At 45.0% G+C, this 22,635-nt stretch overlaps 1 protein-coding gene across 1 annotated transcript; it reads left to right on the plus strand.

The window, feature by feature from the left end:
• The first annotated feature begins 1,766 nt into the window (after positions 1–1,766).
• On the plus strand, positions 1,767–16,949 carry vps16 (VPS16 core subunit of CORVET and HOPS complexes). The gene is made up of 24 exons (XM_063494893.2): positions 1,767–1,948; positions 2,412–2,500; positions 2,600–2,691; positions 2,770–2,898; positions 2,983–3,127; positions 3,217–3,332; positions 3,531–3,653; positions 3,742–3,797; positions 3,903–3,992; positions 7,422–7,593; positions 7,804–7,935; positions 8,086–8,213; positions 8,419–8,454; positions 8,534–8,642; positions 10,409–10,543; positions 10,744–10,852; positions 10,932–11,029; positions 11,116–11,220; positions 11,312–11,389; positions 11,471–11,557; positions 12,632–12,714; positions 12,829–12,925; positions 15,208–15,311; positions 15,386–16,949. The coding sequence occupies exons 1-24, from the start codon at positions 1,899–1,901 to the stop codon at positions 15,525–15,527; spliced, it is 2,505 nt and encodes an 834-aa protein (XP_063350963.1). The 5' UTR covers positions 1,767–1,898; the 3' UTR covers positions 15,528–16,949.
• The last annotated feature ends 5,686 nt before the right edge of the window (positions 16,950–22,635 follow it).

Raw genomic sequence — 22,635 nt, forward strand, 5'->3', positions numbered from 1 at the left:
CAGTTTTAATTTCACTAAAAACCAGTTTGTCTCTAATCGAAGACATAACTGAGCTACAGTAACAATGTTCACACGTACGGAGATTCACTCAGACTGTCTTTAATATTCACACAAACCAACCTGAAACCCCCTGTTAGTACTGGTGCTGTAATCACTTGATGATGATGATGATTATGTGTGTTGTGGTCACGACCACACGGCGCTGGGCAGTTTGATCTGCCCAGCGCCGTCATCACAGGTGACCTGAAGCCTGGTCAGAGCTGGAGAACCACAGAGGAAGAACTCGGAGTTCAGCTCACAAAGACAGGAAACAGGAAGACGCTGAGTGTGTTAGAGAGAGGAAACATCTGAATATCTGACGTCAGCTCATTAAAACACATTCACTGTGTCACCATGGTAACACAGGGAGGAGTGTCAGCTGTTATTAAAGTCAGTGTTTGTGGTCCATCAGTGAGGAAGAGGAGGGTGAAAGAGGAAGCAGAGAGCACAGCTTCCTCTGACCTGCAGGCTAGTGATGTGTCGGTTGCGAACGAAACGGCTCTTAGAGCCGGATCTTTGACGTGAACGACGCGAGCCGGCTCCTTATTGGGAGCCGTGAAGGTTTTTTTTTCTTTCTCTCACCCTCTCGCACTTTTTGTCCGCTTCACTCCGCACGCGAGCCTTGTGCTTTGCGCTGGGAAGAGGGGGGAGGGGCGGTAGTTACACTCGCAGTAGCACAGGAACAGAGCAGGAGGGAAAGAGAGAGAAAGAGAGCCAGGGACAACAACGTCACATTAGAAAGGTATAGTAATCATCCACAACTATTTTCAGTTGCGGATGATTTAGGATTCAGAAAGTTTATTCATGCAGGCCCATATGACAGAGAATGTGCATCTTCTTTTTGTTTTCATATTTTAATTTATATTTAATTGTTTTGTGGTTTGCAGTGTTTTGTGTTGTTTCACTTTAAATTTGTTTAAAAGGAAAAAGCTGAAAATTTAAATAGTTAAAAGTTGAAATGTGAATAGTTGGTTTTTGTATTATATGATTTATTTATTACATTTTATGTGGAGTGAATAAATAAAAGTATATTTACGGTGGCCCCTAGAGACAAAGCACGTACAAACTCCAAAACACGTACGAACTCCAAAACACGCACAAACTCCGAAGCACGTAAAAACTCCAAAACACGTACAAAACACAACAGAAGTGCTCCACGATGCTAGGCGCAGTGTTGAGCTTTTGTTACCTAGTGGCTACACAAGCCAGGAAGTACCAACGACCGGATTTGGTGTGTGGTAGTAACAGGTAAATGAACATTTTTTTAAAATTATTTGAATATATATGAGTGTTTGTGTATAAATACACAAACAATACACATATGCTTTCAATTGTGTAATTGATCTAGGTAGCTCTGTTTTGGAAGTTCAGTTAATGCTAGAAATGTGTTTTGGAGTTTGTACGTGCTTTGGAGTTTGTACGTGTTTTGTCACTAGGGGCCACCGTACATATTTATACATAAGCATATATAAATATAACCACGTTTTTTTTAACATTAGTAATTCCTTTTGTGCATAATTTTATATTGTTGTTAATAATAAATTAATTAAAGCAACAAAACAACCTGAAGAGCCGGTTTGGAGCCGAAAGAGTCGACTCGTTTTAGTGAGTCGAGCCGAAAGAGCCGGTTCTCTAAAAAGAGTCGGAAATCCCATGCAGGCTCAGCTGTAAACACAGAAGTGCCGTAGAGGGCAGCAGAGCGCCCGCGGCGTCTGCCTGAATAACTACCGAAGAAGAAGAACCAGGCTGCAGTCAGCTGACCGGGCAGAGCGAGAGCTACAGCTAACGCTACGTCCGGCCGGTGCACCGGGACTTCCTCCGGTTTGTTCCCCGGGGTCCCCCCTCCTGAGAAGCGGATCATGGCGTTCATCACAGCCAGCTGGAACCCGCTGGGAGACGCCTTTTACCGGTCAGTGAGCGCCCACTGTGTCGGTCCTTCAGCTGCTAGCAGCGAGGCTAATGTTAGCTGACAGTCAGCTCCATCCGTGTTATATATGCCTGTGTTTTCTGCAGCTGTGTGATTGATCTGTTTAAACAGATCAATCAGCCTGTAACCTGCGCCTCTGCTTGTCATGTGACCCTGCTAAAGCTGGCTTCAGAAGCTTTTCCCTTTAATGACGTTTCCTGAACACACACGTCACGTGAGAGGACTGACGTCCATGACGAAGTGAGCAGGAGGTTGTAGCCAATCAGAGTCAGAGTTTACTCAGGTCGGCAGGTGACGTTTGTGTGCAAGTGACAGGTGAGCTTAAAGTGAGCAGAAAGTGACGGGAAGCTGGAATAGTGTTAGGCAGATAGGGGGAGGAGCCTGCGGGGGACCGTGGGGAGGGGTTTGTTTACATTAATGTGTACTTTCCTGTGTACTTCTGCAGTAAGACGGATCTGTATGAGATGAGCTGGAGTCTGCGTGATGGACTCAGAGACAGTCTGGTGGCTGCAGCTCCATACGGAGGCCCCATCGGTACAAACTAAATGAAACTTTATTGAAACGCTGCAGTGAGATAGTTTTTTAATAGTCAGATTTAAGACTTTGAGCCCTGACCTCTGTCTGACCCCTCAGCCCTGCTCAGAGAACCTCAGCGGCGTTCTCCGAGTTCTCGTCCTCAGCTGGAGATCTACTCTGCGTCAGGAGGCACCGTCGCCAGCTTCCCCGTGAGTAGCACCTGACCACACCTGGAGACAGGTTGGGTTTCTCTCTGACCCGTCTCTCTCTCTCTGTCTCCGTCTCAGTGGAAAAGTGGTCCAGTGGTCCAGCTCGGGTGGACGGTCTCTGACGAGCTGCTGTGTATCCAGGAGGATGGCACGGTTCTGATCTATGACCTGTTTGGATCCTTTAAGAGACACTTCAGTATGGGACAGGTCAGCACACCTGAGTTTGTTCCTCTGAATAAATGAAGCTGCTCAAACGATGTCACTGATCAGGTGACCTCTATCTTTAAACAGGAAGTGGTCCAGAGTCAGGTGTTGGAGGCCAAAGTGTTCCACTCCCCTTATGGGACAGGTATTGCCATAGTAACAAGCTCCTCCCGTTTCACCTTGGCCACCAACATCGATGACCTGAAGCTCCGGAGGTTACCTGAAGTCCCAGGTAACACCTGACTCACCTGAGATGGTGTTTTCACTGCCACGGTTAAGCCTTTCCACCCTTACCTGTCTGTCCACCTGTCTGTCCCTCAGGTCTGCAGGGAAAGCCGTCCTGCTGGGTCGTCCTCACTCAGGACAGACAGACTAAAGTCCTGCTGTCCAACGGACCGGAACTCTTCATCCTGGACAACACGTCCTGCACTGTGGTGGTGAGACATGTAGAGACAGGTGAAGTCAGTAATGCTCAGTTTAAGATCGTTCTAACCAAAACCAGTCTGAGACGACGTTTGTCTGACGGTCTTCGATGGTGATGCTAATCCACAGCCAGTAATCTTCACACAGGTGATCAGATTTGTCCTCGTCTTCCTTTTACCCGTCTCACTGCCTACCTGTGTGTCTCTCTTCAGTGTCCTCCAGGCCTCAGTCCTCAGGATGGCAGCATTGTCCACATGACTGTGTCTTTCAGCTATAAATACCTGGCTCTCCTCACTGACAGTGGACACCTGTGGACAGGCTTGTCCACCCTACAGGTGAGCAGCTGTTCTGGCCAATCAGCTTTTCAGATATCTGTGAATCATCACCTGTGGAATGACTCACAGGTGATGCTTCTGTATGCAGGAGAAACTGAGTGAAGTCGACACCAAGAAGACCACGGCGCCCAAGCAGATGTTGTGGTATGTGTGACCTCTCGTTTACCTGTGCTCCTATTTATTCAGCTGCTCACCTGTCTAAGCTCTTCTTTTACACCTGTTTAACCTGGAGTTTACCTGTTTGCCCAGGTGTCGCAGACCAAAGAGCCAACAGCCATCTGTGGTGTTGATGTGGGACAGACTGCTCCTGGTGGTCGGGGTGTGTAATGAGACCATCCAGTATCCTTCAAACCACTTCACATCTGAACATGTTCAAACACACTTCAGGTGTGTTAAGGTTCTCCAAGAGCTCGTTAAGGTTCTTCTTGGAGTTGTGCAAAGCAGCCGGTATTTGTATCTGTTAAGGGGGGAAAAGTATTTGTGTTTGTATTTGAGTAAAATTCAAAATAGGTGTAAAAATCCATTTTTTCTTGCATTATGCTTCTGATTTACATTATAGTGTAAGTATTCTTTAATTATATCCATTATAATAAATATGGATATGCAATATTGGTTAGTATTTTTCCATAAATCCAGCAATGAACATTTAACAAGGAACGTCATTGAAAAGAAAATAACAGCCATTACCTCATCCATGGTTAAACCAACAATTAATAAAATATCATTGTGAACATTATGAACAGACAGAATAAAAACAAATAATACTTCAAAGAACTGTTCTTCTTCTGAGAGAACTTCTTTCTAATGCACAGAACTAAACTTTATCAACCCCTGACTGGGAGATGTGGCAGAACAAAAGTTGTATTCTATATAATACTGTTAAACTAAAAGATACAGCCCTGCTGTTGTCAACTGTCTGCCTAAAAACAGACACAAAGGGGTTTTTTGTGTTTTATGTTGACCATAACTCAACCATATTTCACTTTGAAGAAGATGTCTTCTGCCAACATAGTCTCAGTTAAGTTTCTCCATGTTGTATTTTGTGATCACAAGCTTGTCCACATGTGAGGGCAGCAGTCTGGAGCGTTGTGGGGACAAGATACCTCTGCTTGTTGGGGGCAGGTGCGATATTTCATTGCCACATGAGCCAGGGCTGCAGGGTCTGAGGTCAGTGATTCAGTGCTGTCCTCAGCTAAGTAGCTCTCAACTATCTTGAGGAGGTCATAGCACCAGATGAGGCAGATTTGGCTTTTTTGCCCACTGGTCTCACTCTCAACTGAGGATGAGCTGGGTGCTCAGGTACCCCAGAAATAGGGCTGTTCGATATAACGATATATATCGGATGGCGATATAAAAACGTCTATCGTTTCCTATTACGCTATCGTTTGTTTTGTGTTGTTGTAAAATAAACTGTTTACGGCAATATTTTTTCATCGTTTTGATGGTCACTGTAGTGGCTATAATCATTTGTTAAAGTTCTCTCTTTCTCTTATATTTAATATAACCACACTACGGACGGACAAGCGCCTGTTTTTATGCGTTGTCGTTAGCAACAACGACGGTAAAACCATCGCATGTCCGCTGGTTTAGTTTCCACATAAACTTTTCACAATAAAGCTCAAGATCCTATTGAGACTTTTCAAAATAAACTGAATCACGTGAAAGAGTATGCAGAGTGTTTACAGATGAGAAGCAAAAACGGCCTGTCAGGTGCTAAAAAATAAACCTTAGACTCAAACGTTAGAACAGGCTTTTCCCCGCAGCACGCCGTGTAATAAATACTCACAAAGAAAACGGCGGCCGTTACAACTTATGTCTAAAAATGTATCGTTTCATGCATCGGTTAAAACACTCGACTCCAGGTACACGACGCCCAGCTGGAAACACTTCACGCAAGTCGAGCTGCCCGAGATTCACAGAATTTACAGAAAATGTTAAATTTTTGTGATTTATATTGTTATCGGACGATAGATGTCTTATATCGGGATATGAGATTTTGGTCATATCGCACAGCCCTACCCAGAAACATCATCCGCTTGGAGTTCTGCATCCACCTCTGCAGCCACATCTGCCTTGAGCCTGTCAAACTCGGATGACATGGGCAAGCTCTTAAATCGGGGATCCAGTAGGTTGGCTTTAAAGTAATGACCCAAGGAGTCATCAAAGAGCCTGGAAGCGCTGAGCCAACTCAGACTGCAATATGGTCACCATTTTAAGTGCCTCGGTACATCCACATCCACCTTTAAGTTTGTCTTGAGAGCCTGCGCACAAGGGATGACAGAGACAGAGAACCCACATCCTCACACACAGTACCTCCCAGATCCATCTCTGCACTCATGGTAGTCAGTGGTCGTCTCTGCTCCAACAGTCACTGGAGCATGTGAAAGGAGGAATTCCACCTGGTTGACACATCATGCACCAATGTGTTCTTGGGAAGGCCAAGCTCTTTCTGGATTGCCAACGAGCTTGGTAGTTGGTATGGAGATGCAACCACTTCGCGAAGCTTGCAAAAAACCTTTATTCTCCACTACTGAGTTGGGCATCAGGTCAAGGCAAATAATTTCTCCCACTGTGTTTGTTATTTGTAGTGGGTGGATGGGTGGATAAGCCTGTTTTGCATTAAATGCAGCTAATATAGGTGATTGAAACGGACTTGCAGGGGCAGAACATGGCTGTGATGATGATTTGGTGCTGGTGGAGGTTGGCAGACAGTACCAGGAGAGGATGCATTAAGTGCATGTGATTATGCGTAGCAGATGTTGACAGATGTTTGATATCTCTGCCTTTGATGTGACTTTTGCACACATTACTTGTAACTTTGGTTTCATCTGCAGCACTGACTGTAAAATGCTTCCACACAGAACTTGAGCAAGGTTTTTGGCTACTGGAGGACCAAGAGATCGCTCAGCAGCAGCCACACTTTTTCTGTTTGGTTGCCCAAATCCATGTGGGGAGTTTCAGCTACATTAATGAGTGACGGGAAGATATGCTAAGGTTAACTAGCCTATAGCCTACATCTTGCTGTCTGCAGACAGAGTAACTTAAACGTACCATATAACTCCCACAAGTGCATACAATTCCACACAACTACACAAGTATTGTTTTAACCTTTGTAACCGAACGTTACGTTACTTTGTCAACAGCCTATTGTCTAAATTACCGAACTAACAGAGCTACATAAACAGAGCGAACATGAGAGCGCCCGACTGCAGACGTCAACAATGCAGCGTAATGGAAGTCTCCCAATCAAACTCTGCTTCCCGGAAGTTATAAACTTCCTCTGGAACCCAGTGAGAAATCTCAAATCTATTCAAAAAATCTATTCAACAAAAACAGTGATGCAGTTCAGTCTTTTTTTGCTCAGCCGAGCCTTCTGCTGTGTGGAACAGCCCGTGTCACTCACCTCTTTACACGTTACTCACTCACTCACTCATGCCCTGCGTTCTCATGAGGAAACGCAGCTTTTTGATATAAAGTTTTTCTCGTTCCCAAATACAAATATTTTAAAAAGTATTTGTTCAAAATAAGTATTCGTAAAAAACACGTTATTTGTGCCTTTCTGAATACCGTATTTGGGTTTGGCTCCACCCCTAGTTCTCCTGGAGGTTGCTCAAAAAAGTTCTCTTAGCGCTCAATAATGTTCTGCTGGAGCTCCTTCTGGGTTTCTTGTTATAGCTGGTCATTTATAAACAAAGAATTATGTTCCGTGTTCGAGGATGTCCTCGTGAGTCATTCTCTGGTGGTTTGACCCTTGACCCCGGCCTTCAGGTATCCCATTGAGGATCCGTGTGTTTTGGTGGGAGAGATGGATGGAGTTCGGATAATCAGCTCGTCCAATCAGGAGCTGCTGCAGGAGGTTCCTCTGGTCTGTCAGGACATCTTCAAGATCGCCTCCATGGCGCCTGGAGCTCTGCTGTTGGAGGCCCACCGGGAGTACGAGGTACATCATTCAGTACCACATTAGTACTGCAATACTGTCCCATTAACACTGTAATACTGCCACAGTACAACATCAGTACTTGTAAGTCCACTCCATTACATCACCTTAATACTGTCATTCACTGATGTCCATGTACACATATAGTACAGGTACACATGTAGTACGGGTACAGGTCTGTCAAGCCTGACGTGTGTTTTTCTGTCTTTGCAGAAATCGAGTCAGAAGGCGGACGAGTACCTGCGGGAGATCAAGGAGCAGAGCATGCTGGGAGAAGCAGTCAGACAGTGCGTGGAGGCGGCAGGTCACGAGTATGACACCAACACCCAGAAATCCTTGATGAGGGTGAGAGCGTCCGTATGATCTGTTTTAGCATGTCAGGGTAATGCGACCTGCCCTGTAATACGACCTGTCCCTGTAATGCGATCTGTCCTTGTAATGCGAGCTGTTCCTGTAATGCGACCTATCCCTGTAATGTGGCGTGTCTCCCTCCAGGCGGCGTCCTTTGGGAAGTGCTTCCTCACAGACTTCAGTCCGGATCAGTTCGTGACGACCTGCAGGGAGCTGCGAGTGCTGAACGCCGTCAGAGACAGCAGCGTAGGGCTGCCACTCACACACACTCAGTATCCTCTCAGTCTGCACAGGTGCATCATGGGAGATGCAGTGTGTGGTAAGGTCTCACTTTGTTCAGAGTCAGGGGCTGCATCCCTCGTCACGCCGCTGTGACCCATTCTCAGCTTTAGGATTCAGCTCAGACGGGTGCAGCACCTGCAGGGGACAAAGCTACTGTGTTACCATGGTGATGAATTCCTTGACCTCTGACCTCAGATTCAAACAGCTGACTCTACAGGTGCTGATTGACAGGTGAGTGAACTCATCGAAATGTCTCTGAGATCTCATGTTACCCCTCCACCTCTCACTCACCTGTCTCTCTCTCTCTTAGGTTGGTGTATCGGCAGTTTTACCCATTAGCCATCGAAGTCTGTCGTTACCTGAAGATCCCTGATTATCAGGGAGTCAGCCGAGTCCTCAAACACTGGGCATCATGCAAGGTAACTGTCTCCCCCAGAGCAGCAGCCAGGTCATTTTAGATGGTTTTAATTCAGACAGAGATTTTGCAAATGCTTTAAATATGTTTTATGCTCATTTTAGTTCCTCTGATTTTAGCAAGGATATTTTGGAACTGAAACAGAAACTGAGAGACACTCAGCACTTTATCATTGAACTCAGCGATGTCAAAGAGGCCTTTCATACAGTTAATGTGAACAAATGCCGGGGTCCTGATAATATTAGTGGCCGCCTAATTAAATCTTGTGCTGAAGAACTCAGTCCTATATTTCAGGTTATTTTTAATAAATCCTTGCAAACACAACATGTGCCCTCTCTTTGGAAAGAAGCAGTTGTGGTTCCTGTCCCTAAATCTAGTCATCCAAAAATTCTAAACAACTTCAGGCCTGTTGCCCTCACTTCAGTTGTAATGAAAGTCTTTGAAAAAAATCATCAGAAATGTGATTATGAAAGAGACTGAACATCAGCTGGATCCAATGCAGTTTGCACATAGGCCCAATAGAGGAGTGGAGGACGCGCTTTTGAATTTACTAAATCTGATTCTTAAACATGTAGAGAGTAAAGGGACCTTTGCAAGACTTCTTTTCTTCGGCTTTTAATACAATACAGCCCCATATTTTAATTAAAAGACTTTTAGAACAGTTTGAAATCAGGAAAAACCTGGTGGGCTGGATTTTAGAGTTTTTAACTGACAGGCCACAAAGAGTGAGAATAAATGGGGTTCAGTCTGACCCAGTGTTCTCCTCCACAGGTTCTCCTCAAGGGTGTGTCTTATCGCCCTTATTATTCATTCTTTATACAAACATGTGTCAGAGCAGATATGAAAACAGGGCCATTATTAAATATGCAGATGACTCTGTTATTGTCAGCTTACTGAAAGAGGGTGAAACTAACCTCGGTCCAGTCCTTGATGACTTTGTTCAGTGGTGTGAGGAGTCTCCAGCTGAACATATCTAAAACAAAAAATATGGTGATTGATTTTAGGAAACAACAAAATGGGCATGGAGTCACTTTAATTAAAGCTCAGAAAATAGAGCAAGTGCAATCATATAAATATCTTGGGACCATAATCAATGAAAAACTGAACTTTGATCAAAATTGCAAATCAGTTTGTAAAAAGGGTCACCAGCACCTTTACTGCCTCAGGAAACTTGCTCATTTCCACATTGACCAAAAATTTTTAGCTTTGTTTTATCGTTCTTTTATTGAGTCTGTTTTATCCTTCTGTTTGGTGGCATGGTTTGGTCAGACCTCTGTCACAGAGAAAAACTCTCTAAATCAGATAGTGAGATGGTCCAGTCGTCTGATAGGTGAGCCACAGTCTTGTTTAGCCTCCCTGTACTCTAAGCAGGTACAGAGGATGGCTTTATCAATCCTTAGAAATGGCTCCCATCCGCTAAGGGGTAAATTTCAGCTTCTTCCCTCAGGACGGAGGTTTCTATTTCCGAGATGCAGGACAAAGCGTTATAAAAATAGCTTTGTCCCCGTTGCTGTCACTGAATTAAATAAGAACTGTTTTTGATTCAAAATATTAAATTACTATATATGTGCCACAGTGAGGTTTATATCTTTACTAGGTATGTGTGTTTTTAAAGGGATGCCAAATGCTGTCATTTTTCTGTAAAGCAAATTTACCTTGCCTATGGGTATAAATAAAGTTACCTTGACCTTGACCTTGACCTCACACCTCGCTCACCTGAGACTGTTTTCACATGACTGATTGGTGTGACGTGTTTACGTATGTGTCCAGGTGCAGCAGAAGGACTTATCAGACGATGCCATAGCACGAGCAGTGTGTGTGAAAGTGGGAGACTCACCTGGGGTTTCGTACTCGGACATCGCAGCTAAAGCTTATGAATGTGGACGAGCAGAGCTCGCCATCAAGGTAAATTCTACAGAGGTTTGGAGGGTTAATTTCCATAGTATGGTTCAGTGGTTTTTGGACAGATTTGGAGCCAGGTTTCAGCTGGATGGTCACTACCCATCTGCTATATTCAGCAGGGTCTTTCAGGATTTTCTCTGACGCTTTTGATATCGAGTGTGGTCGAGCGTTTTTCAGTATTTGTCCCTGTGTGTCTCTATCAGCTCCTGGACTTCGAGGCTCGGTCTGGAGAGCAGGTTCCTCTGCTGCTGAAGATGAAGAGGAGTCAGCTGGCTCTCAGTAAAGCTGTAGAGAGCGGAGATACCGACTTGGGTGAGTCTTTCAGCCCCACACCTTATGTGTTTGCCAGATGGATGATGTCACACTGACAGTTGGCTGTGTGTGTTGTCAGTGTACACGGTGGTGTCGTACCTGAAGAACGAGATGAACAGAGGAGATTTCTTCATGACTCTGAGGAACCAGCCGGTCGCTCTCAGCCTTTACAGACAGGTGCACCCAACTTCACCACTACCGCTCTCCTCCTCCTGGTTTACATTTGGTAATGTGTGTCTTTGTTTACATTTGTTTGCTGTCAGTTCTGTAAGCTGCAGGAGCAGGAAACTCTGAAGGACCTGTATAACCAGGACGATGACCACCAGGAACTGGCCAACTATTACGTCACTGCAAGCTACAAGGAAAAGGTAAGGACTGCTAACCGTCACGCCTAGCAGAGATTAGACTCGTCCATTATCACTGTAATCACCTGTCTGCTGTTCACCTGTCCATCTGCAGAGGTTGGAGGGCCGGCTGTCTCTCCTGCAGAGCGCTGTCGATGAGTACAACAAGGCCAAGAACGAGTTTGCAGTAAAGGTAACAAACGAACAATAAGACGTGTTTGCAGGTGTGTGTTTGTACCTGACGCTCAGGTGTGTTTCACTGATTGGTCTGCAGACCACAGAGGACGAGATGCGTCTGCTCCGTTTTCAGCGCAAACTGGATGATGAGAAAGGGGCGGGGCTTCTTGGACTGTCCCTACAGGTAGATACAAGGGGCGGGGCTCCCTGGCCAGCTGTTTCCCTTTACCAGTTACCTCCACCTGCATGCTCTGTGTTCTCAGTGTTAGGAGGAGAAAGATATTTTTGTGGATATTTTTATAATCATTATAACTATTCCATTAATTATGAATATTGATATTGCAATTAGATGTTTAAACATATTGGCACCCAATTAAGCTTTTATTACTGGTCCAGTAAGAGCCACATTGGGCTGTTGAGGTGAATCTATAATTTTAAAGGCTTTTGAATGTTTTTATATTCTTATACTGAAGACTTCAGTGGGTGAGAGACTGAGTTGCAGGCTGACAGGAAACGCCATGCTTTGCAAAAGTGAAACCGAAAACAGAGTCTGAGTGCAAGTATTTTGAGCAGGTTATTTTATTATGCATTTATATCTTTGATTAAGCTTTGATTAAGTTTTAAGCAGTTGTATTATATATAGCTGAGGGGAAGCACCTGGGTTCGAGCCGAAGACAATGTTCTTTTAAACTGTGTCAAAAGTTAACTGAACGTTTGTGGTTTTGGATTGACGTATGCTGTACTGGATCTGCCTGGCAACAGAAGAGGGGCTGTACTATTTCACCCCTATAAAGTCTTTGTTCTGACTATTGTAAGACAGTTCAATGCTGAATCTGCACGGTATTGAACTCCACGCGTGTAACCAATAAATCTTCGCTTTGATCATACCTCCGGGACCAGAGTTGTTATTGCTTGAGAGCCCTCCGTACTCCTTTTCTCCAATTTTTGAATCTTAACATCAGTCTCCATCACCTGGCAGTACTCCAGGTTACTTTAAAGAGGCCAGTGTGGTCGCTCCGCTTTAAAGCGCTCCTCCTCAGATCATTACAGACCCAGACTTCCTCCATGTAGCTTCTAAGCTCTGGGACAGCCAATTAGATTGGCCGAATCTGCGGTTTGATTTAAGCAACTGATGAAAACTTGTTTCTGCTGATTGTGACCATAGTTACATCTGCTGTGTGTGTGTGTGTGTGTGTGTGTGTGTGTGTGTGTGTGTGTGTGTGTGTGTGTGTGCTGTGATGTCACTTGCTGTTTGCAGGTGACCATGGAGACGCTGTTGTCATTAGGACTCCACAAACAGGCAGAGCAGCTTTACAAAGACTTCAGAGTACCTGACAAAAGGTGTGTCACTGAGGCTGCGCTGTGATTGGCTCTCAGTCTCTTACTACAGTCTTTCCTGTCTGTCCCTCTCGCCTGGTTGCCTCTCTCACCTGTTTGCCTCTCTCACCTGTGCAGGTATTGGTGGTTGAAGTTGAAGTCTCTGGCGGAGAAGGAGGAGTGGGATGAGTTAGAGAAGTTCTCAAAGAGTAAGAAGTCTCCCATTGGCTACCTGGTAAGGAGAAGCCCCACCCCCTCTGTTATGTTGCATTAACTACAGGGTGGGCCATTTATATGGATACACCGTAATAACATGGGAATGGTTGGTGATATTAAAGTCCTGTTTGTGGCACATTAGTATATGTGAGGGGGCAAACTCCTCAAGATGGGTGGTGACCATGGTGGCCGTTTAGAAGTCGGCCATCTTGGATACAACTTGTTTTTTCAATAGGAAGAGGGCCATGTGACACATCAAACTTATTGGTAATGTCACAAGAAAAACAATGGTGTGCTTGGTTTCAACGTAACATTATTCTTTCATGAGTTATTTACAAGTTTCTAACCACTTATAAAATGTGTTCAATGGTGCTGCTGTCCTGATTCGAGATATTGAGAACCAAAACAAAATACCAGAGGCCCAGAAGGATGCAATCAGATGAAGAGTTTATTGACAACACACGCGTGGGAAGAAGCACACAGCATCACATCTGCGAGGTTCTTCCCCAAAAATAAACAGAGAATGGTTTTTATAGCATCGGAGTATAACGCCTCCTCTTGCGTTCTATAACATATTTTTGTATTTCTAAGAACATCATTTGCATCTTGTACAGACAATAATCAATTTTTAGAGCTAAAGTCAGACACAGAAGTTCCTCTTTCTAGCATCTTCTTTCCAAATATGGTGATGATTTCAGACCCCTCAAGTCCCCATGGACTTGTCTTCTTTTTAGCACATCTTTGGTCACTTGTTACCAAGCAAACTCACTTGCAACAGGTTACAACAAGAAGCTGAATGCATTCGGCCCCTGCTCAGGCCTGTTCCTAGATTATATGTATTATATGTGTTCTGTAAGCATGTATGCTGTTTTAACCTTAATGTTGTGTGTGTACACAATGATTATGGCCGCTCCTGTAATACAAATGTCAACATATGATCATGACAACACCTGTAACACAAGTTTCAACGCAATGCCAAATGCTTTGATGAAATGATGATTAATGCAATCATAATGACGATGGTTATGAATAGTAGCAGCAAAATATTTCCCTCATCTTGACACTGCCCATTGTGTTGGATTGTCAATGCAACCCTTTTCTCCCACTCTTCACACACTGATAGCAACACCGCAGGAGAAATGCACGACCAATCCACTTTCCAGGAAACTGTTCATCTAGGAATGCTCGGACCTGGTGCCCATAATGTGGTGGTGCACCATCTTGCTGGAAAAACTCAGGGAACGTGCCAGCTTCAGTGCATAAAGAGGGAAACACATCATCATGTAGCAATTTCAAATATCCAGTGGCCTTGAGGTTTCCATTGATGAAGAATGGACCCACTATCGTTGTACCCCATATACCACACCAAACCATCACTTTTGTTGTTCCAACAGTCTTGGAGGGATCCATCCAATGTGGGTTAGTGTCAGACCAATAGTGGTGGTTTTGTTTGTTAACTTCACCATTCACATAAAAGTTTGCCTCATCACTGAACAAAATCTTCTGCGTGAACTGAGGGTCCTGTTCCAATTTTTGTTTTGCCCATTCTGCAAATTCTGTGCGCCGATCTGGGTCATCCTCGTTGAGATGCTGCAGCAGCTGGAGTTTGTAGGGTGCCATTTGTGAGTAGCTAATATCCGCCGAAGGGATGTTCGACTAATGCCACTCTCCAGTGACATGCGGTGAGTGCTACGCTGTGGGCTCTTGCTGAATGAAGCCAGGACAGCCACTGATGTTTCTTCATTAGTGACAGTTTTCTTGCGTCCACATTTTGGCAAATCCAACACTGAACCAGTTTCACGAAACTTAGCAAGCAGTTTGCTAACTGTAGCATGGGAGATGGGTGGTCTCGTAGGGTGTCTTGCATTGAAATCTGCTGCAATGACCCGGTTACTGCGTTCACCAGATATCAACACAATTTCGATCCGCTCCTCACGTGTTAACGTCTTCGACATGTCAATGGCTGTGAACAAAGAGAAACTTGTAAATAACTCATGAAAGAATAAAGTTGCGTTGAAACCAAGAACACCATTGTTTTTCTTGTGACATTACCAATAGGTTTGATGTGTCACATGGCCCTCTTCCTATTGAAAAAAAAACAAAAGTTGTATCCAAGATGGCCGACTTCTAAACGGCCACCATGGTCACCACCCATCTTGAGGAGTTTGCCCCCTCACATATACTAATGTGCCACAAACAGGACTTTAATATCACCAGCCATTCCCATTTTATTACTGTGTATCCATATAAATGGCCCACCCTGTACATTTCCCATGAGTCTTAGCGGGATCTCTTCTTCAGGCGTTTGTTGAAGTTTGCATCAAGTGTAACAACAAGTACGAGGCCAAGAAGTACGTTTCCAAGGTGACGCCTGAGCAGAAGGTGAAGGCCCACCTGGCCGTCGGGTAAGACACCTCTGTGACATCATCACACAGCACAGGTGGGAGCACTCATGTAACTCCTCCTCTGTTCCCGGCAGTGACCTGGAGGGGGCTGCGGATGCCGCCATTGAGCGCAGGAACGAAGCTGAGATCGGGGCGGTCCTCTCCAGATGCTCCGCCTCCAACAGCCTGGTGATCGAGCGGCTGAACCGAGCTCGGGCCGCCATTGCCAAAAAGTGAGCTTCCACTCTTGAGCGTGACGTTGGTGGGAGCCAGCTGCTGTTACTGATCAGAGACTGTGATTAATTATTGATCAACTGATGCTTTCTTCTTCTTCCCTTCAATTAAAAGCTTTGACTCTATTCACACTCGAGCGCCACACCTGGACAGAAGCACTTCCTGCTGCTGTCCCTTCACAATAAAAGCTTCAGTGTGTAGCATGGCAGGTGTTATATTGTGAAAGAGGACAGTAAGTGTCCGAACTGACTGCATGTGTCAGTTTGTATGTTTTTAAATGTTGTTAGTCGATCAATAAACATGAAAAACACAGAGTGCAGTTCTCAGTCTGGCCACCGGGAGGTGACAAATATAAAAAAGCCTCTTTGTTCTGTAAATAAAATCCTTTTCTATTAGTGCCCACTTGGATCAGCTCTCCATGGTTTTCAGGGTTTTTCATTAGATCATAGTACTTGGTAGCCGTGTTGTGCCAAGTGTTCCCGAGTCTGAAGAAAAGCCACAGACCGAGCTGCAGATATGTCGTCTCCTCCACGTCCACTTTTGTGGTAGTGTTCGTTTCGCATGCTACATACATTATGAGGTACTGGACTGTAATGGAAAACCAGTCGACCCGAGTATATATTAATGGGAAAAGGGACTTAAAAACAAGTTTGTAAACGAGTTGATTCTATTCGTCTGGACGCAGCCTTTTCAGAAATGTCTGCCAACCTCACAGCACCTTGGTCATTCAATGGGCTCTGTCGTGTTGGCGCCGTGCAGCCCCACGCATGGGGTGATCCGCGTTAACTCGCTAACGGAGATTTGCCACTTTTATGCGGTTACGGCGTTAACGTCATTTTAACGAGATTAACGCTGACAGCACTAATATGTGTGTGTGTGTGTGTGTATATATGTACAGTATTAGATTTCATTTTTCTACTACTGTAACTGTGGCTTAGCAAGCTTTCTTAGTGTTCTTTTAAACTCTCACTCATGACAATTAGTTATACTGAAAACTATTTTAAAATTAGGCTAATAGGGAAACCACATGGTATTGTTTAAGTCAGTGGTTCCCAAACTTTTTTTTGCTAGGCCCCCCTTTGTTTTACAAGAAAAATGTTTAAATTCCTAGTTTACTCAGTGTTCATAGTTTTGTCATAGTTTTTTCACTGAGTGTCACAGCCTTCTGTTAACACAGTGTTCATAGTCTCCTTAGTTTCCCTAGTTTCATGTTTTTCTTCTGCAATCAGCCACAATAAAGGCTCACTTTATTTTTGAAACTTCGTTTTGTCTCCACCGTGTCTGCATCTGGGTCTACCTCATGCTTCACACCGGCGCACCCCGCCGTGACAGTACGATCTGACCATGTCAGACCCAGCGGACAGTCCGGACGAGATTGGGGAGGAGCTGCAGCGGATCAGCCGGCTCATGACGCGCATCTGTGAGTGTTGAACGCCGCCTCAGCACCTACGACTCTGACCCGTAAACGGTTGTCGTTGTCGTCGCCGCTGCCTCGCGAGCTGGAGGCAGTCAGAGTAGGGACACTGAGGCTCACCGCTGCACCGCCATCGTCTCACAGTTCGTCTCCGCCACAGTCAAGCTGCACAGCCCAGCGCACCGAGATGGTGGAGGCCACATATTTCAGCGACGATGAGCGACAGCAGGTATTGCTAACTTTACGGGAGGACGAGCTCCGTTGGAAGCCCTGGCTCATTCCGGAGGAGGAACTCTCACCTGTTGCACCGCCTCGGATGATGGATGCTGAAGCCACCGAAGCAGAGGGTGACGTGGCGGCAATCTCCTCATCGTCCGCCCACATCCGCTGTCGCACCGCTCTACCCCCGGGGGTGAGTGACTGTGTGTCTGTGTCTCACGATCCTTCTATAGAGAAGAGCGAGATGTGCATTGATTCGCCGGGGCCGGAAACTATAACTGAATTGTGTTCTGAGGCTGAAAATACAGCGTTTAGTTGTTTTGAAAGACCTACTTCGGAAATAATGGATTTCGACCTCTGTGAGCGGCAGCAAGCAGCTTGCACCCAGCTAGAGGAGGAGCTCTGGGGAAAGCCGTGGCTCGCCTCCGATTATCAGGACACTTTTTGGGGAACACGCCTGGCTCTCGGGGGCCCTCGGAGCTGCCAGGGTCTGCCACCACTGCCACCACTCTCCTCCCCAGCAGCCAACGCTTCAGCCTCAGTGGCTTTTTCAAAGAAGAGGCGACGTCCACATCGCTGCAGCACCGCGCAGCAGCTGGAGGTTGGTGGGACTCTTGTTTCCTCTCAGACTCTGTCACTAACCTCTATTATTAACAATCTTTCGACTCAAATTCTGCCTAAGTTGCAGGAATGTGACTGTCATGAAAGGTCTGTAGACGCTACAGAGATAAAGACAATTTCTACATGTGCTGGAGAAGCAGAGCTCCTCAACACCACCCATTCCCTTAATAAATGATGGAAGCGTTGATCAAGAACTCATGTTTGGTGTGAAGGGTGGTGATATAACCTCTGGGCATGAGCTGTGTGAATTAAATAATGACACCCTGCCTGTACCTGGTGATCAAATTGACTGTGCCTTAGCTCATTCATCTGGTGACTCTGATACTTGTTATGAATTGTGTAAGATCAAATTATTGTGAAAATCAGAGGAGAATAATTCAGAGCGATCTCCGAGTGAAGCTCTCCCTCCTGTACTCAACAAGCACAATTCACCTGAGTTTTGTGTTCCTGGTCAAGGGGACAGTAACGGCAATGTGGTCTATGTTCTGAACCCTAAAAGTAAATTGTGCCCCCCAGAAGAAGAAGAAGATGGGGGACACGTGTCTGAACGATGTAGCTCCAGCTCTACTCAGGGCGCAGTGAATGCTGAGGCTGAGATCTGGGCCTCCGATACTCTCTAATGATCATGTCTTACCTTCAGTTTGTGTAAACTTGGAATCATGCTCTTTTGTTTGTTCTAAATCATTTCAGGATGGGGTGTTGGTTGGGAGTACTGCTGACATAGTAAACTCACAGTCTGCACCACCACTGGTAGCCACAGCTCTTTTTAACCCTGTGTTAGCTGCACCTCCCTTCATAGATGACTCAGAGTCTCTGTCTAAGTCGGCTTCTGGTGGGGGGCTAGCTGGGGAATGCAGGACTGAGACTGCCAAATATCAGGCCGAGCCCCATGATTCCTGTCAGTCAGAGCATGATGAGGCTTCAATCCCCTCTGACAGCAACATTTTTGATTCGTTTGTGACTAATGTGGTTACTGCTAAAGCTAATGGCTCTGTCAAACCAATCAAGGAAGAGTTTATTCAGACTCTTGGCGTTAACCTAGTGCCAGCCTTCCCATCAGAAGTAAGTGTAACTGCTGTATGTGTAAGCACAGACTCTGATCAGGTTACGTGTCCACCACATGACTGCAAAATGAACGTGAATGAGTCTACTTTGACCAGTTGTGCCGAATTAATGGATGACCAGGAACCTAGCCATGAACAGATAAATCATGTTTCTATGAACGATTCAGTTATAAATGCAGCTCATGTGGCCGAACTGGCCCCTTTGGTGACTGAAACCCTGTCACAGGTGGAGACTGAAGAAACGTCTCTTTGTCTTCCTGTGACAGAGGAAATGAACTGTACTGAGAGCCTTGGGGGTCCAACTTTCGAACAGGGTTTTTCCGTAACAGTTAACTTGCTTGCTAGGAATGGTGAAACTTTTGCTAGAGATGATGCAGAGACTGTTACTGACTCTGGGCAATATTATGGGGTAGATACTGCCTGTGTGTCCAAGAGTCATCAACGTAATTCTGGTGAGTGTGAGGCAGCCAATCTGAGTTTGTGTTTTTCTGCCTCTGAGTTAAAAGAACCAAAGACTGAGAATAAAGACTCTGAATTTATGTTTGTGAAGGAAAATGAAAATATGAATTTGGACGATGACGGGCTGACTTCTGAAAGGAACACTCACCTAGTACTTGACTGCGAAGCCACTTTTTCTCAGACTGCCATGGACATTTCAATTCTGGATTCTAAACCAGTGAACTAATGAATAATGTTTTCAGGGGCAATCTGGTGGGAAATTAATTGTGTGATGTTACATTAAGTTTTCCAGAGAGTCAGCAGCATCTTGCTTCTGCCAGAGTAGCAGCTCAGCCCCCTGTTCAGCTCTCTGTTTTGCCAGGGGTCTCCATAACTGCTCATCCTGCATCTGTTGCTGGATGCCCGGGTGTGCCAACTCGGCACCTCGCAGCACCCACGCTGCTTCACACCACATAAGCTGGAGGGCCCAAGGAGCCCGTCCAGCCTCACGCCTCGTCGGCTGGAGGGCCCGAGGAGCCCGTCCAGCCACCACCTGCGGCTACCACACCGTTGCCTCCAGCGCCCTCGCCTGGTCCTGCCGCGCCTGGTCCTGCCGCTGCAGTGCCACCACCAGCGCCACTACCAGCGGCTTCCATGTTGTCGCCTGGCCCTGCCTCGCCGCCAGCGCCTGCCAAGTTACGTCCATGACTGCACCTTCGCCAGCCGCTTTCCAGGCCACCGGCTGGGCGTCTTCACCGGCATGGGCGGCCCCCTGAACTCTTTAGCTGCCACTGTGCCCATGGCAGGCCTCCTGAAAGTTGTTGCCAGCGTCGCCGCCGTCTTCCACGCAGCCGCTCTCCGGACCTGCTCAGTCGCCTCCGCCACTTTTTCCGTGGTCGTCCCCCTGAATTATTATATCATGGACTGTTGAGCCATCGGTCCCCCCTGAGTTATTAGATTATGGACAGTGTCGCATCGACCTCGGGAGTTTTGTTTTCTTTTTGACACTTGTGCTTGTGTTCTGGTCTAGGTGCTCTAGGTTGTCCTTTTTCTTTGGTCTGTTTCTGGCCCTCCGTCCATGCCCCCTCCGCCCGCCCGGATCTACTTGTACTTAGCTTAGATGCTGAAAAGGCATTTGATCATGTGGAGTGGCCCTATCTCTTTGCTGTCTTAGAGAAATTTCAATTGGGACAAGATTTTATCTCCTGAATAAAATTACTCTACAAGAATCCCACAGCCAGAATCCTTACAAACCAAACATTATCCACTCAGTTTAAGCTCAGCAGAGGGACACGACAGGGATGTGTTCTTAGTCCATTATTGTTCGCTCTGGCTCTGGAACCCCTGGCACAGACAATTCGTACTCACCCTGATATACATGGTTATGACACAGTATATACTTCTAATACTATATCGCTCTATGCTGATGACATTTTACTATACATAACAAAACCCCAAACTTCCGTCCCAGCAATCCTCTCCGTTATTGACAAATTTGGCACCTTTGCCGGCTACAAGATCAACTGGGGAAAAAGTGAAGTATTGCCCATCAAATTGGAAAGCAATGAGTGGCTTGCATCTCTCCCATTTAAAATAACTTATGAAAAAATTACATATCTGGGCATCACAATAACAAGAAAATATAGTTCCTTAGTGAAAGAAAACTTTCTCCCTCTACTGGAGAAGCTAAAAAACAACATCCAGTTTTGGAGGACACTCCCTATCTCATTGATAGGAAGAGTGAACTCAATAAGGATGGTCTTTCTCCCACAATATCTGTATTTGGTCCAAAATATCCCAATTTTTCTGCCCAAATCTTTCTTCAAAAAGCTGGATGCCATTATTATGCCGTTTATATGTGATAAGAGATTTTTTAGGATTTTGGGATTTTTATTATGTTATGCTTAAAAGTACGTTTCTTTATCTAAATGTGTTTGCTCTTTTCAGTATTCAGCTTAAACTCTGCAACTCTGTGCAGACTCCTAAATGGGGAAGTTACACAGGAAGCCTGCAGTTCTATTTTCTCTCTTCCTGTATGTGCTCTCTGAATAAAGACTGTTTCTTTTTACTGCAGGGTGCGAGTCTCCCTGAGTCTCATCCGTGTACACGTTAAACCTGTCTGAGCGTTTTTATTCTGACCTGAGTTGCAATACAGGAAAACTCCTGACAATATGGAACTACAAAACACACAGAATAAAAAAAGAACATCTATGTAAACACGGATCCCTTGGAGGACTTGCACTACCTAACTTTATGCATTATTATTGGGCATCAAATTTAAGAATAATTTCCCTCTTACTGGATGATACAGCGTTACTCCCCCATGGTCTGCAGATGGAGCGGGAGGACTGCCTTCCTTACTGTGCTGGTGGAATATTATTATTATTATGATCCATACCACTTTGCGAATTTGGAAACAAATAATTAAGCACTTTAAACTGAAACCATTATCAATGAGTATGCCTGTTACAGCTAACCCTTCTTTCCTTCCATCATGTGCAGACGGAGCTTTCAACGTGTGGCAGGAACTGGGAATTCGTAAATTAAAAGACTTATATTCAAACGATACCTTCATGTCATTTCAACAATTAATAGATAGATTTGGACTACCGCGCAGCCATTTTTTTTTTAGATATCTTCAACTACGAAATTATATCCGCACACATCTGCTGCAATTTGAAAGCATGTCGTCTGACACCTTGGATAGATGCCTTAGTGATAGCCGGGGGTTCGAACAGAGAATCTCATTATTCTAAAACTCAATACAGGAGATGAGTATACCTTCAACTCATTCAATTAAAGAGGAGTGGGAAAAGGAATTTGGGATTTCCCTATCAATTTTTGGCAGGAGGTCTTACGCAACATAAATACGCTTTTTATTAATTCCCGTCATTGTTTAATTCAGTATAAAATTGTACACAGGTTACATTACTCAAGGGAAAGACTTCACAAAATGTACCCAGACTGTTCTCCCCTCTGTGAAAAATGTATGACACATTATGGAAATTGGTTACATAGTTTTGCACTTTGTCCAAGGCTTCAGGGTTTTTGGTGTGACATTTTTACTTATCAGTCTAATATTTTTAAAAACAAGATTGATCCAAATCCAACAGTAATTATCTTTGGGATCTCCAAAGAAACACAAAGTTTACAACATTCTCAAAAAAGGTTTATGTCATATGCACTGATCATCACAAAGAAACTGATCCTGCAGCTTTGGAAAGGCAAAGAGGTTCCTGTGTTAAAGATGTGGCTTGCAGAGCTTACAAATACTCTTCACCTTGAAAAAATAAGATATACCATGAATGGCAATGTGAAAGATTTTGAACTAATTTGGCACCCTTTACTTGCATAT

The sequence above is a fragment of the Pelmatolapia mariae genome, linkage group LG15 (assembly GCF_036321145.2).
Source record: "Pelmatolapia mariae isolate MD_Pm_ZW linkage group LG15, Pm_UMD_F_2, whole genome shotgun sequence".
NCBI lineage: Eukaryota > Metazoa > Chordata > Actinopteri > Cichliformes > Cichlidae > Pelmatolapia > Pelmatolapia mariae.

Coding starts and splice junctions, on each gene's coding strand:
- vps16 (XM_063494893.2), top strand. CDS start 1,899: ATGGCGTTCATCACAGCCAGCTGGAACCCGCTGGGAGACGCCTTTTAC. Junction 7,594..7,803: donor AGGCCCACCGGGAGTACGAG/GTACATCATTCA, acceptor CTGTCTTTGCAG/AAATCGAGTCAGAAGGCGGA. Junction 8,643..10,408: donor AACACTGGGCATCATGCAAG/GTAACTGTCTCC, acceptor GTATGTGTCCAG/GTGCAGCAGAAGGACTTATC.